Genomic DNA, 16,427 nt, shown 5'->3' on the forward strand with positions numbered 1-16,427 from the left:
GCCTCCCTTATCGTACAACATTTCTGCAACCTTGTGTTCTGACGTCAGACGAGAAATGCTCAAAGAAAAAAGTTATTACGTTAGGTTTAGTTCTATTAGCATAAATATATTGAAAATTTATTATTTATGCTAATAAAACTAAATATAGCTAGCTTACCCTAAAAACTTAGGCATTTATCGTAACAATTAGATGATTCAAGATGACGTCAGAACGCATGGTTGTTCTAGTGTTGTCAAAAAAGGGAGACCCTGAATGAATGATGATCCCGAAAGCAGACGGACGAGATTTCGGAATTCTTATATGCAATACAGTTATGGTTTATAAGCAGTGTTGCCGTAATCTGAGGGCATAGTTTCCCTTTACAAGGGGCAAAATTTCCCCTTATCAACATTTTTTCCCTTTCAGATAAGAAATCATGTAGTAGGCATTGACGAATTTAGTGGGAGGGTCATGAGGGCACGTGCCCTCCCAAGACGATGACCAAGTAATTATAAACAGGATTTAGTGGAGACGATTGGGCGCCAAAAATTAAAGGGCAAAGAGAGCTTATATTCTCTTGGTAGACAAGGCTTAACATAGAGGCCAAAAAAACGGGCAAAACATGTGTGAGTGCACCCACACCACTCCACTAATGGCATTATATTATAACCAGTACTGTAATAACACAATTTTCAGAGGGCATATACTCCCTCTGTCCCATAATTATTGTCCAGTACACCTTTGTTTGTTGTCTCATAATAATTGCCCAATATTCAAACTGTGACATTGGTGTATACAGAAGAAGAACATGAAACACGGGAATGAGTCATACAACTTTATTACTCAAGGATCAGTACAAATTGTGCTTTCCATCTGCCTCTTCCTCTGTCATTCCTGTACTACCATTTTGGCATACCGGACTATAATTATGGGACAGAGGGAGTACTTGGTTTTGCAAAACGTTGTATGCAGACCGTGTTTCCATTAAATGTATGGATGAATTCATTTAACTGCTAAAAAGAAGAAAAAAACCTTGACAGCAAGCTGTTAAAAGGACAAATGTACACATAGTACTTTCTGATACACACACTCACCAGCAGAGGAAAATATCAAAGATGATAATGGAAATGCCAGCAAGTCTACCGCTGCCATCAACTGTAGCAGATCTATGGAGTATGTCAACAAAACTCTTACTCACTGCACAGACAGATACAATACTGAGCAATTGAACTTCTATTTTTCACATATTAGATAAGGATAACTCATACCTACTGTAGTGGGATCCATTAGTATTACTGTGCAAATTGTCCATCACCATGTTCGTTGACTTTACTTGACCCAATAAGAGCTTCAAGAATTAAAAGAAAACTCAAAACAAGCTGTTGACAACAGCATACATAAAAATCCATCACTTAAAAACACATAGGATGCAAGAGAAAAATTAATGAAAATAATCATGGACAATTTGCACGGAAATACTTATGGATCCCACTGTACAAGCTCTACCATCCCAATATGGCACAACAGGACTTCCAACTGCAACTCAGCCGATGCACAACTCCAGGCCCATTGAGGCTATCATGGCCTGCCCGTCAAGGTAGCAGGGAGCCCATGAGAACCAAATGAATGTAACTCCGAAAATACAGTTTTCAGTTTTGTTTAAATAAACTCCTCTGAATAACCAAACAATCCTTAGCAGTAAGGTGGAGTCACATATCTCCAGTATAATGATGACTTTCTTAAAAAGAAAAATAAGAGTGACATATTCCTATGAATACATTGTTCCCTCTCTCCTGTAAATTTGATAAATTGGAGTTATGTCCATCTGGTTTTTACACAAGAAAATGTAAGATGGGATGTATATGGAACGAATTTCTAGGTCCATACCTTTTCTCTGTTTTTTTTTGCTATGTGCTAGATGTATGCTATTTAGAGATCTTTGTTTCATGTACACAGTAAGCCTCTACTGAAATTCTATAGGAACTAAAATGCCTAAATGAACTACAAATTCCTGCAAATGCCTAAGCCTAAAAGCCCTATTTTGACCTGAAAAATGCATTTTAAGCCTTTCCCATAAGGTTAAAAATAATTTTTATTAAGAAAGACCCTGCATTTCCACCACATTTCCTTGAACAGGCCTTGAATGAATTTGAATTGTTAAGGCCACTATATGCACAGAAAGGCTAATCGGGATTGGACCTAGAACTAATCCAAGCAGAAAAAGATACAATGCAACAGCAAGTGGTGTCAACATCTGTCCAAATTCCTGCCATCTTCCAACCTGCATCACAAAATTGGAAAAATATGGAGTGAACTGACAGGATGAGGCGTTCTCCGTTGTTGAATGCTGTACTTCCCAGAGGATTAAATGGATCGTAGGTGTAGTATACCACACAAACATACAGGGTGTTTTGGGATGGAATCTAGCTACAAAATCATTCAATTGTTGAAGCAGGGTAGGCCTCCAACAGTGTAAGAGTTCGGGAAGATTCCAAGAATTCCCTCATCTGATTGGCTGTTTCGAGTGTGTGCTGTGATGAGTAGGAGGAAAGGCAGCAACTGACCATCACTTCGTCTATTTCCCCCATTGACACAAGTTAGGTGAAAGGGGAGGGGTTGCTCCGGAAACTATAACTGCCCTAGCATAGAGGCTACTCCTAAAGGAGAGAAAACCACTGCGAGCCTGACTGCAATTTGAGTTTTGAGGTAGAGTCTTTCTAGCACACTTTATGCACTAATCGGAACTGGATCTACAGTTGAAAGTGGAATCCAAACCAATATGTGCCTCAAATGGATATCGAACCTACGACCTCTTTGTTACAAGGTGTCAACGATACCACTATGCCTCCGGGAGACCCAAACCTGCCTTGGGAATAAGCAGCAGCTGCATTGATGAAGTTTGCACAAATAACTTCCTGGAATATGGAGAGAAGGTTCGCTATGGACGTTAATGGGATTGTTACAATCCAGAAGTGTCTGCGACTGTATACTTGTCGTTCTGATTAAAACCTCACTTTACTTCAAAGAAAGTTCCGAAAGATCAGTTTTCCCCCTAACCACCACATGTCAGGTCCACGTGGAGTCCAATAAATCGTCCCTTGAAACCTTTCCCACCAATAGCGTTCGCCCAAGAAACGACAGCTCTCGTCAACTCCACGTGAACTAAATGAGATGTTGCTAATTCAGTTCCTTGAGAGATTTTTGAACTCGAAGTTGCGGTTGCGTTATCTTTGCTAGGTTGTGTTATCGTATTGTGCTACTTTTTTATACGATATAAAGACCTTGGGAGTGTAACCTGGCAGTGAATGAATGGATGTCTAAACACTGCAGGCAAAAGTGACAACAGCGCTTTACGGAAAAACAGGTGGTGGCTCGAAACCAGATATGGTTCCGGTTAACTTCCTCTGGGATTGTGTCAAAGATGCCGAACTGCTACTGCATTCAGGACTTCAGGTATACAAGCACCTACTCTCAGACGACTGGAAGAACTTCAGCATGGAGAACATTGAAAAACATATGGTAGTGCAGTGTTTCAAAATATGACAAAGATTTTATATTGGACAAACTGTTTTTTGTCTCTTTTTTTCTTTTTTGTTCCAGCTGATCAGAGCAAATTTGTTCTCTAATTGCATGTGCTCGTAGCCTGGTTTTCACAGAACAAAACAAGGTACGACTGTCAATAGTTTTGGACATACCTTTATTCTCTATTTTTCTGGATATACGAGACATGTGGGTTCACATTTGAAATTATTTCTTTCCTCCGTAAGTATAAACAATTAGCATGTAATTCTTTGTACAATATTGAATCTATACATTTATGTGATGTGCTTTTGTTATGAGGTCCAAAGTTATTTTGGTGCGGGTGTAAAAGCACAATGAAACCATCTGAAAATATAATATAATTTGTCCAAGAAGTACTGTAAATAAAATGCTGATTTATCAACAATGCATTAAAAAGGTACATGTCGTTGCTCCTATAATATACAACCACTTACATTAAGCAGTCTTCTTTAATTTCTCTTTTAGATATCACATAACATCAGTTGCATGCCCAAGGGGGGTCATAACCCACCCCTTCTTTGCTAAAAAAAAAAAAGAACATCGAAGGTAGGAAAAGATGGTAAAATGAAGGCTGACTACTGATAAAGCATATATAACCCTCACCCCCTTTCAAAATTCCTGGGCATTTCACTGCACAAGATGATTATGTCAGTTCCATTGCAAAGTGTGAGTTCACTGGCACAATGTATAACATTATGATTTCAACATACAAGGGCTCACACTTTCTTTTAATTAAAAGGATACACGTGTAAAGATTTACCACGTAGGTCAATCAAACAAAACACCTCTTATCATAACGACAAATATAATCTTTATTAAAATCATGATTTAGCACATTCTTCATTCGCAGGCTTTTCTCCTTCATTATCTCCACAAAACTCTGCCTCAAACTCTTTTTTTGAAACCTGTAAAAGACAAAAACAAATTAATTCCATTATCAGGGTGTCTACTAAATGTCTGTTTTTAAATTCCAGGTTTGTCCAGGTCCATTTATGTTATTTTCCAGGTCTATATTTTTTTAAACTAAGAAAAGTTGTTATTGTTAATAACCCCTACCAGAAGGCCAGTTGAGAAAAATTTGCAATAACTAACAAAAGCAAGCTGAGTTCTCACCGTTATCTGCCGTGTAATTCACATCACTTGGTAGTAGTATATTTTTTACATTTTGTTTTTACTACAAAAGTTCTAAAAATTATTAATTTAAATTCTAAGCATATGTTAATTTATATAATTACATGTTACTGCATATTCTTCTTGGATGGGGAATGGCCAGTTACTTTATTTTTACAAAATTTACTCATACAAATTTATTCATAAAATATACTCATACAAAATGTACTTTGCACTTGTACAATAATTCTGCAAGTAACAAAAACAATGTGTTCAAATTTGAGTTCTTAGAGTACAACATTTTCTAGTATAACTTTCTTGACATTTAAAAATATTACCAGCAGCAGTGCCGGATCTAAAAGCCGCAAAACCCCGCAGTGCAGGGGGGCCCGGAGACAAAGAAGCCTTTAGGGGGTCCTCGTCCATTGACATAGTAGAGGCTTCGCATATGTAAAAAAAAAACCGTTACTCAAGGGTTCAAAAACGAATATAATATATAAAGGTAAAGATAAAGTTCCCTGTGAATACAGCATCGTGCCATGAAGGCACATTTAGGGTTTGAGAGGTAGGGCCCATTTTTGATGTCTGACATCTTGGAGGTGATGTGATCAGCACCACGTTCCGGCCACCTTTACCGTCCACCTGGTACAATTTGATTTGAGGCTGGGTGGGCCCTGAAACTGTTTTATGTGGGTACAAATCCGGAAAAATTCCGATCTCAGATCACCCACCCTGGGTCTCCCCCGTGGCAGTCAGACTAGAATCAAATCAGGCTAGAGTTTTAAGAGAAATGCAGTGGTGAAGGTTTATTCAACCTATCTCTAATCAGGAGAAAGTTATGACTGTATGATTGTAACAAATGTATCATTTTCCAGGTGTGAGAAAACAGTGTCATATATATGAGGGGCAGTCAAATGAAAACCGAACACCCGCTACAAAGTGACAATGGAGTTTGTTTTGTTCAAAAGTAATTGCCACAAGTGTTAAGACATTTATCCCACTGGCAGACAAGACAATCAATTCCAGTCTTGTAGAAAGAGGTAGGTCGCTGACAGATCCACAACCTCACCCACTGTTGCACTTCCTCGCCCGAATGAAACTGACGTCCACGAATGTCTTTCTTCAGGTCACCAAAAATGTGGAAGTCACAAGGGGAAAGATCGGGGCTGTACGTACGATGTTCAAATGTTTCCCAGCCAAATGTCTGAAGCTTATCCCTCACCAGATTGGCAGTATTGGGACGGGCGTTATCGTGCAAAAGGATGATTCCGTCCGACAGCATTCCAGGGCGTTTTGACTTTATGTCGCGTCGCAGTTTCTGCAACTTGTCTGCATAGCTCTGCACATTGATTGTGGCTCCACGCTCTAGGGAATCGACAAGCAGAGGGCCCTTGCAGTCGAAGAAGAAGCTCATCATGACCTTACCGGAACTCATATGGACAGCCTTGGATTTCTTTGGCGGGGGAGAATCGACGTGTTTCCATTGTTGGCTTTGCCGTTTGCTCTCGGGCTCAAAATGGTGGCATCACGTTTCGTCCCCTGTGACGATACGTGACAGAAACGCATACTCTTCCTCGTGGTACTGCTGCAAATGACTCAGACATGCAGTCATTCTGTCAATCTTTTGTCCCTCCGTCAGTTGATGCGGAACCCACTGTGTGCAATTTTTTTGGGTACTGCAGATGATCTTTGATAATGGCATGCACAGAGCCATGACTAATGCCAACCTGAACACGAATTTCTTCCTTCTGGTCTTCCCGGATCAGACCATCGATCCTCGCAATCACATCAGGCGTAATGGCTTGATGGGCCTGTCCCTGGCATGGATCGTCTTGCAGTGATGTGCGTCCTTCGCAGAATCTATTCTGCCACTCGTGCACACTTGTCAAGGACATGCAGTGTTCGCCATACACTGCAGACATGCGACTATGAATTTCACGTGTTCCAGCACCCTCAGCCACCAAAAAACGAACCGCACCTCTCTGCTCTTCTTTGCTTGCCTCCATTTCCAATGCTGGACGAACACACTTTTCACTACACTCACCTCCTGACCAATGAAGAAGCAACTGTGTGGACCTGTGCGTTTCACTATGCATTTCTCCTACCCTACAGATGGCAGTTTCGATACGTAACAACAGTGTTGCCAACTTTTGCGAGGAATGTGTTTTATGGTGGGTGTTCGGTTTTCATTTGACTGCGCCTTATATATTACATCACCACGGGCACAAAACCAAGGGGGGGGGGGGTCAGGAGGGGCTGGGATCCCTCCAGTTCTTATTTGCCCCCCCCCCTATAGGGGGCCCAATCTATAACTATAAACATATTACATAACTTTTGCAGACAGAAACTTCACACACAACAGCAGGGAAATTACACAAGATTCTGCTCCGAAATGAGCAGAATCAATAATGAGGGACTATCGCTCCGTTTGAGTGTCTTTCTTGAGATTGTACGTTTATTAATTCAGTATTTCCTTTTTCAAACCGACAATGAATTAAGGAAAATGCATGGTATATTATGAATGAATATGTGCGAGAATAGAGGAAGAAGCATGGGAATCCTGTAGTCATCATGCTCTTGAATCAGCTAGTCCATTGCATAATAGACACTTTTGATTCCCTTTGGAAAACTTAAGCAGAAATTGAAAATATTGCATTTTCAATATGCCACTGTTTTAGGGCACATTGTAGGATTAGTATTTTTTTTTACATGTAACCGTAAACATGGGTGTGATACTGCATACTGCATTGATGTGGCTGAAAGTTGCAGTATTACATATTTATACCAGTACTTAACCAATGTTTAAAACAATACGTGTATGTGTGTGTGTGTGGAGGAGTGGATTAAGGCCGTGCAACCCAAACAAACGCCCGGTGCATCGCCCTCGACTGTGCCAGACCGGCGCGTCCTGATTTAGTAGAGCCAATTTCTTATTTCTGATTACATAAATGTGGATATTTGTTTCATAAATATCGTATCAATCCATAGGATTGTATGTTTATTTTATTAAGTCTCTCTGAACGCTTCATGTTGACCAGGGCATTCACTTGTTTTTCTCAGCTGTCTCAAGCCTCTTAGGCATGTTTACAATGCATTGTGTTGTGCCATGCAAACCTCCTGAGTATTCAGGAAGCAGGTAATACTTCTGGGTTTGGTGTCAGCGGTTTGCATGGTAGCAATTATAATAAACACGATTCGGCGATTCGGCATCGAGGAAGAGCTCGATGGCCAGGGAATATAGAGGTGAGACAAGCTGGGAAGTGACTGGACTTTGGGAATTGAGTTGGTAGAGAGAGGAGGTCAGCAAGACAGGAGGTCGATAGTGGAAGCACGCTTTGGTCAACAAGTTAGAAGCTTACAGAGGACTTCGCTATTTTCATTCAGCTCAGAGACTTCAGTTAGACAGGTAATTATCCTACACCCAGCCATGATACAGGTTCAACGGTTCACAAAATCCAACGAGTTGCCATTGTCTTTTCAGTAGTTTAATTCCTTTGTGTAATTTGTACCTTTCGCATGCCAAGCAATAACTCGTCATGTCAATGACGAGTGGTCTCATCAAGAGGATGAATGATGAGTAGTTTACATCACCCCATCAATTAACTGGTTCAGATCCCTTCATTCTAAAGAATGACACGTGGATGGAGGTGCTTAGGGCTTTCATCCATTTTTTCGGAAATGCGATGAGAAAAAAGTTTGTTAACCAGTTTAGGATTCAACCCCACCCCAAATTTTGACACGTAGTGGAGTGCTAGTTCAAATCCCACCCCAAAATTTTGCTCATTTGTTTAGTTTTTTTTGGTATGTCCTTGCCATATTTCAATTTTGAAAATACATAGGGCTTAAAGCTTTTTTGCATTAATGGGGGGAGAAGAATTTATATATGCCATGATAGATGTTTAGTCTAACATGAGGATGAATGCGATGAAATTTATCGATCTCGAGTTTGGGTCGATAATCAGCGAAATGTAAGAATGCGGAGGAACTGCGCCCTAGCTCCGTCGCGGTTACCCGCGTCGGGCTGGCGCTATGGTATCAGGAGCGTCCGGCATTCCGCGTGGCGGAAGGTTCGATATCGGATTTTAGGGAGGCCCCATTTCATCAAAAATGTGGCCGGCCCAGGGACGTCCGTGGACGATTCCCTATCAATCTGCTCCTGGTAGCTCTGTGGTTCACTCACGAACCCGGTACCATGGCTACAACAAATTCCCACCTGGGAAATTTTTACCATCCAGAATTTTACATAAGGAATAAGGGAAAGGCATTTAGATTTGAAGATTTCTTGCATTGACAGTGATTTTAGAATTTTTTTACATAATCTTGAATACGAAAATTATTACAACGTTGGTTATGAGGATGCAGTAAGCTACAGTGAACAGGAAACGATTTTACCCTTAATATTTTAATTAATTAATAACGTGGATTACAAGTGGATTTTAAAGTTATTTATGAATGAGGAAATTAAATTAGTGCCACCGAGTCAGAGTCAATCAGCACTATGGTGCAGTTTAACGAGTCATGGCAGAGAGTATGCTTGTTTGAGTCAATATATTGTTATTATTACTAATTGAAATTTCCTTAAACGTTTCATTTAAATTTGGTTTAAAACTGACCGTAACTTGTAAAGGATTTAGAATGCTTGAACTATGACTGCTAAGACTTTTTGCAACGAGGATATTACATTTTTATACATATATAGTTTTGGGAACGAATAAGGCCCCGAGGACCACTCATTTATATTCTTAATGACTGAAGTCTCCTAGCACCTCATGAAGGGAGCTTAGATTAAGGAGATAGTCAAGTTTATACGAGATAGTCACTTGCCTTACGTTACCTTAACTTACGCATACATTGCCTGAAAATTTTAATTCATGTTAATATGAAAAGAAACAAAACGCCAATTATATTCCTCGACACGCATGTACAAGGTTCGTACCGTGATTTAGGGTATAAACCGCCCGATTAATTAAAAGTTCTAGTTGAGAAGTAATAGATGTATTATTAGGCTGCAGTGACGAGAGATGTCCGTTCACAGGTAAGCAGTAGTGACGAGAATGAATGAATCCGTACACAGATATACATATACTTATATGCTTTAAGCAAAGTTAGGCACAGCCAACTTATTTTTGAATAACTAGAAGAGAATTATGAGAGCATCACACGGCGTGGACGTTTCTCACATATTAACGAGATTTTATTGTTAGTTTATATTTATATATTTTTTTCCTGTCCGAAACATTGTTTCGTTTGACAGTTGAATATTTATCCTTAGCACGTTGTAGCTTTGAATGTTAAAAACTTTAAAATGCAGATTATTTTGAAATCTTAAACATAAATATTGCAAGTTTGCTCCAAGTTACGGCATTTATTAAAGTGAAACAGGTCTAATATTTTAAATCCACTCACGTGATATAATAATAATTTATCATAGAATAGCACTAATAATATTAACAATTAAAAGCAGACTTATTATTTAATAATGTGCTTTAGGCACAAAAGTTTTTTTTGCAGTATGTAATAATACTAGCTCAGCGAATACATCACTAGAATTTTATAGTTACTCTTCAGAAGAAGGTATATGATTATATTAGCAAAGTTTATTTTAAGCGCCAGTTATGAGAATATTTATATTATATGAATATGTAGACGTCGACGTCAAGATTTTATTGCGCTCCACTAACAAGTATTTTCCTTCGGATATTGGATTGCAACCGATAATCCTGGAAATCCATTCTGCCATCGCAGAATGATAATGATTAAACCACAACGGTTTTAGTTTTAAGCTTTGCCACAATAATATGCTAAGCATATTTTAGAATGAGTTGAGAGAATTAAAGATTCTTCAAGTTTTAGTGATGTTAGTATTTTAATGCATTTAAAGATCGCATAAATAATAATTATTATTTTTCAGGTAGTCAGGAGTAAGAATAGAAATAACACCTGAAAGTAGATAAGAGAAGTTTGCAGTAAAATTTAAAATAAGATAAGTTAACCAGTGCTAATAAATTTAGAGAATAAATAAATTATATTAAATAAATAAATCACGCAGATAATTTGAGCCTAGAGTCAGAAATAATTAAAAGTTGAGTTCAAATATTTACTACTTAGACTAGGCAGGCTTAAAGTACGTATTAGCTTTGAAGAACTGTTTGTTTTGATTGCCTAAGCAACATGAAAATCATTGCGATTTTAGTTATTTTAAACGGATTTCTTCCATACGTAAAAGCTTATAATTTTATTTATCTGTTGAACAAGTCCTTTGATTATCCTTATAATATAATTACAATTTTATTATTAACAACATTTATTATTAGTATTTTTATAATTTTCATAATCTGTTATTTTCAATGTCAACGCAAGAAATCTATTACTTATGACCATGAGTGTACCAACGCATTACCGTTAAGCAAACTTAATGATTCACCGCCCATTGACCAGATTTATGACGATGTTGCGCCGATTGTTGAAGTGGTACCATTAAAAACGAGTCACCCGCCAATTCCCCCACCCCTTCCTCAGTCCATTATTATTCAACCTAGGGCACAAGAAGAAGTTCAAGACGTATCCAGAAATAGTTTAGTCACTAAAAACGACAATATAGATTTGCCGAAGAATATTTTATCCGTTAAAGATAGAGTTCAGAAAATTGCCGTAAGCAAGGGTCCTAATTTTGTTCAAAACAGTCGCAAAATGGAAAGTGAATTGCCTATTTCACACTGTGTTCAGCCAGTTGTAAAAGTTAAAGAGTCATTTGCTAAGCAGTCACCCGTAAAAATCGAGAAAGTTTCAAGTGTTACTTTAAAAGCAGAAAGTAAGCCAAATTTTCAGGTTTCCGAACCTGTTGTTTCGTTTACAGACCATATTTTCTACGACCTCATGTTCGACTAGAATTTTATATTAATTACGATTCAAATTTTAAGTATAATTCATTTTTTATGTTTGATTGTACCTTATGCAATGTTTATTAGTCATTTAGTTTGCTAACAGCTTCCCAACTGTTGTTATTACGAGGACGGAAGTGTTCAAGTAACACGCTGTCGCAAGAACAACGAAGTTTTCTCTCTTTCCATCCAATTTATTACGTCATTTCAAAGTCCTTGATTTTATTGCGAACTCCCGCAGCGCTTACTAGACTTTGTTCGTAGTAAGTTAAAGTTTTGTAAACAGTTACGCGTCATTCCATGTATCAACGAATCCTGGCGTTGCATTTTCCTTCTCAGTTTCTATGCCCGCTGCCCGAAGCAGCGACCTTTTTCCCTCCACCTCCCGAACGGAACCCGAACTTCCCCGAAGTCGCCGATCACGCCTGTCGCTGTAAAGAAATTTGTTCAGTCCATCCAAGCGACTACGAAGAATGCAACGATAAGCAGAAATACATTGCAGCTGAATTTGCAAATTCCTTTTCTGCACTCAAGCTCTCTCCCAAGTACTTTGAACACGCTGGAAGTCAGAAAACATTTACCATAAGCTTTGAATATTTTTTTTGAGTTAGTGGCGTTCGTTCAGTAAAATTTTAGGGGATCAGTTTAGTTACGCATATAGCCATCTGAATTTGATTTTTACGATAGAAGTTCACGTAAACAATGTTAGGGATATTTTGTTCCATATAGATAATTTTTTCGTAAAACGTCGCATTTATGCACTTCAGACTAATCACGACCAATAATTTTCAAAGGAACAACAAGACGAATTTTTTTTTTGCGTTTTTCTCGCAAAATTTTCCCGTTTTTCATAGAGATATTTATAGTAAGTAAGTTTTTTGGGAAATCGACGTACATTTGGTTTAAATCAGGATAAAGATAAACGAAATTTTGATAAAATCAGGGAAATTTCTACAAAAGGGCAATTTTAGCACTTTATGCACTTAGAGTAATCAAGATTATTAGCAACATGCCAGGCTAAGCCTCGGTGATTGGCACAGGCATGTGCAGCAAAAGTCGCCACAGCATCGTTAGCCTTTCCAAATTTAAACAGAGTGGTTTACCACAAATGTTATAATTTGAGAAATTATTATTATTAGTAATATTTATTATTAGGAAATTTAGCTCACTTACCCAATTTGCAACTTATTCGACAATGCAGCAATAAATTCATTACTTCTTACTGATTAACTTCATGTTAATGTTAGTACAGTAGGTAATAACTATTAATTTTTATTTATATTGTAATATATTGCATAACTATTCTCTATCTATTTTGTTTGAACATACCTAAGGGATTGACACACCATTCTTATATGGGTCAAGTATACCTTTTCCGCGGCGGGTCTGTTTACATGACCAAGTGATTTGAGGTATACGGCGGACTCAAGAAGTTTTGAGTGGTTAAATTTCTTTTGTTTAAAGAAAATTTGAAATTGAGAAAGTTTTATTATTTTTATTGTGTTTCAAATTTGAATATCACCTTTTTTAATTCCCTAATGCCATATTTTGTGACCACCTGGAGTTTCAACGACACTCAGAAGTAGCATTTACTGAAATTTTTGTCTTACATTGCATATTAATGAACCACGGCAAATTGCACCGGCCTATTGTTTATTAGGAGGCCATTAGAGGCTTGTCAAAGCAACCTCTTAATGACACTAATAGCTTGCTTTGCGCAACACAAATTTTATATATTTATTTTAAGGGTTCACAACATAATTTATTTTATAATTTTCAACAGAATTTAGAACATGCTTGCAACACTTACTTTGGTTTATTAATTCTACATTTTGTAATTTTGAAGTGAAGTCTAATACTGACAAGAAATTATTTCAGTTCATTAGGACACGTAATGGTATTTTAATATCAGGTTCAGGTCAATTTATTGTTATTCAGAATTTGAATAATAATTTGAATATGCACAGATTAATTCAGCTTAACGAAGGGGAATCTTTATTTTTTAATTATCAGGATTTTTCGCAAATTATTGTGGATCAACAAATTTTACACACAAGAATTTTAGCCTTCGAACAAGTCAAAATGCAGGAAATTGAGTTATTACTTAATATTCCAAAGAATTTATCTGATTTCACTATTCCCCAATGGACTTCGCTTGAACTTGCTTTAAAACAACTTAATCAATCAATTAGTAAGAACATTTCATTTCAGGAATTAATTCTAAACCCTTTGCCTATGTCTATATTAGTTTTTGTTATTTGGAATGTGTTATTAACCGCAACCGTAGGATATTATTTTTATAAGCATCATCAGCTTGCGAAACAGATTTATTTAGAGCAGCGCAGTAATAATTAATAGGTTAAGGCAACACATTAATCATGGACATTAATATTTTAATTACGGTTGGATATTTTATTTAAATTTTCCTTATTTATTTTCAAAGAGTTATGGCAATTATTTTATCAATTTATTTAAATCATATTTTATTTTTGATGAGACAATTTAATTTAATTTTAAAGAAAAGGCAGTGGAAATTAGTTGGTTTTGTGTACATGCATACTTGAATTATATATACCCATCCTATTGCAATTTCCTTTCTTTGTCATAATTTTTCCTTTTAACCTAACCTGTCTATACGGAGCACCATGGACAAGCAATGCCTACACCATCCATGGGCATTTTTCGTGACGGACATCCGCAGGCAGTCTATTACCAGGCAGAAAGACTGATTACCATTCTACGAGGGAGACATGCAGACATTTTAAGCACTATTTCAAGAAGAGAATCGTCAACACCAATTTGAGGGAGACATGCAGACATTTCTAATTATTATTACACGGAGACTACCTTTTACAGGAAGGATGTAGTCAACCATACATTTCCCAGTATAACAGACTACACATTATTAACAACAGCTAGTGATGGAGCTAGATAAAATTTCCCTCCACACTGCAGTTCGAACAACAATTTTTCCCCATCTCCCAAGTTCTACGGGTAATTTACCACATTTTTACATTGGCCAATGCAGTCAAGACGACAAGCAATCCAGAAAGAAGAGGAAGCAGAGAAAACATACATTCTACAAACAGCAGTTCTGGTCACAAACAATAATTACAGAATTGTGCTACAGTGTTTCTACACATACACATGCGAGCTCCTATCATGTGTATCTATTTGGTTATTTAACATGCATTATGGGAAACAATACTTTTCCATAGCTCTTATATACATTTTTTAGTTTTGTGTCATGCATAAGAACTAGTTTTATATGCATGCAAGTGTACATCATACTACAAGGAAGCGACACGCACCAGTGGTGTCAAGTGACCAGTGTTCGCATCAATTAGTGCATAATTTTTTTTACGATGAAATTTTGCACTTCGAATAATAAATGGACATGCAAGCAATACAAATAACATAATTATAGCACTTTCGAACATTTTAGAAAGCATGCTTTAGTGCCAATATTTTATGCATATGTTTGTCGCATGCAGGTATTATTGTTATTTTTTTTTTTTTTTTTTTTTTCTCTTTCTTCTCACCAACATGGAAGATTGAAAGCAACATATTTGTTCGCAAAACATTTTTGATATTTATAACTTAAGCACATAGTTTTGTCACTTGGAAGATTATTAATTTTGTGTGCAGTCATACAAAGGTATTCACCACGCCATAGTTGTGTATACAGTGTACAGTTTAAACGTAGAAAAGAAAATTGAACGCTATACTTAAGTTTTACCAGCGACAGTTTTCAGTGTAACTCACTATATGCATTTGAATATTGTATAATAATACATTGGAATGTGCAACACAGCCATGCAAGTTTATATATTTGGCGATGTTAGGAGTGCAGTGCTACATAGTTCGTAAAACATACGCATTTTGATATAATCAGGCTTTCACACGGACAAAACAGTGAGATGTGACAATGTTTTACATGCTTACTTACGTGTACTTATTTGTGCACCTTTTCAAGGTATTTTTTAGTTTGAAGAGTTTATATCGAGCGGCAATATAAACAAACATTGTGAATTCCGTTCCATCTTGCAAGACTTTCCCTCCAGCCGTTAGCTTCGCGGAACACACAGAGTCGTTACCGCGTGGCGAGGCATCACAGACTCTTGACTCGGAGCAAATGGATGAGCAATTATACATAATAAATAGTACGTACGCACAAAATGTGGTACATTAAGAGTTTTTCGCTTAACGACACGAATTTTTGTGATTTCTAGTCTTATAATAGTATATATTATTGTTTTTTACATCGTATAAACATACGAATTTGTTAGTATTAAGGGTATTATTCATTATAGAGTTTAGGGAATAAAATTTTTCTTTCCTTCAGGCTACGGCAAACAAGGGAAGGTATGTTTTGGTGGATTTTCTTTTGTATATTTGGGTTTTTTAAGAAAATATATGGAATTGGCGAACCTGAGTCATGTCAAGCTTTGCGATTTGACTTTTAAATTTTCAAAGAAGAAAATTTTTCCTAGAGGGCGCGAACGTATCAATCCATAGGATTGTATGTTTATTTTATTAAGTCTCTCTGAACGCTTCATGTTGACCAGGGCATTCACTTGTTTTTCTCAGCTGTCTCAAGCCTCTTAGGCATGTTTACAATGCATTGTGTTGTGCCATGCAAACCTCCTGAGTATTCAGGAAGCAGGTAATACTTCTGGGTTTGGTGTCAGCGGTTTGCATGGTAGCAATTATAATAAACACGATTCGGCGATTCGGCATCGAGGAAGAGCTCGATGGCCAGGGAATATAGAGGTGAGACAAGCTGGGAAGTGACTGGACTTTGGGAATTGAGTTGGTAGAGAGAGGAGGTCAGCAAGACAGGAGGTCGATAGTGGAAGCACGCTTTGGTCAACAAGTTAGAAGCTTACAGAGGA

At 37.4% G+C, this 16,427-nt stretch overlaps 1 protein-coding gene across 1 annotated transcript in view; it reads right to left on the minus strand.

Annotated features, from left to right (window-relative positions):
* Positions 1-4,327: 4,327 nt before the first annotated feature.
* The window catches only part of LOC145992251 (ATP-dependent RNA helicase DDX55), a 48,976-nt gene continuing 36,876 nt past the window's right edge, over positions 4,328-16,427 (minus strand). The window contains exon 11 of the mRNA XM_083128607.1: positions 4,328-4,446. Coding sequence (XP_082984733.1) covers positions 4,363-4,446 — 84 coding nt within the window. The 3' untranslated portion in view covers positions 4,328-4,362. The remainder of the gene's footprint in view (positions 4,447-16,427) is intronic.

The sequence above is a fragment of the Lepisma saccharinum genome, chromosome 9 (assembly GCF_977018435.1).
Source record: "Lepisma saccharinum chromosome 9, izLepSacc3.1, whole genome shotgun sequence".
In the NCBI taxonomy this organism is placed as follows: domain Eukaryota; kingdom Metazoa; phylum Arthropoda; class Insecta; order Zygentoma; family Lepismatidae; genus Lepisma; species Lepisma saccharinum.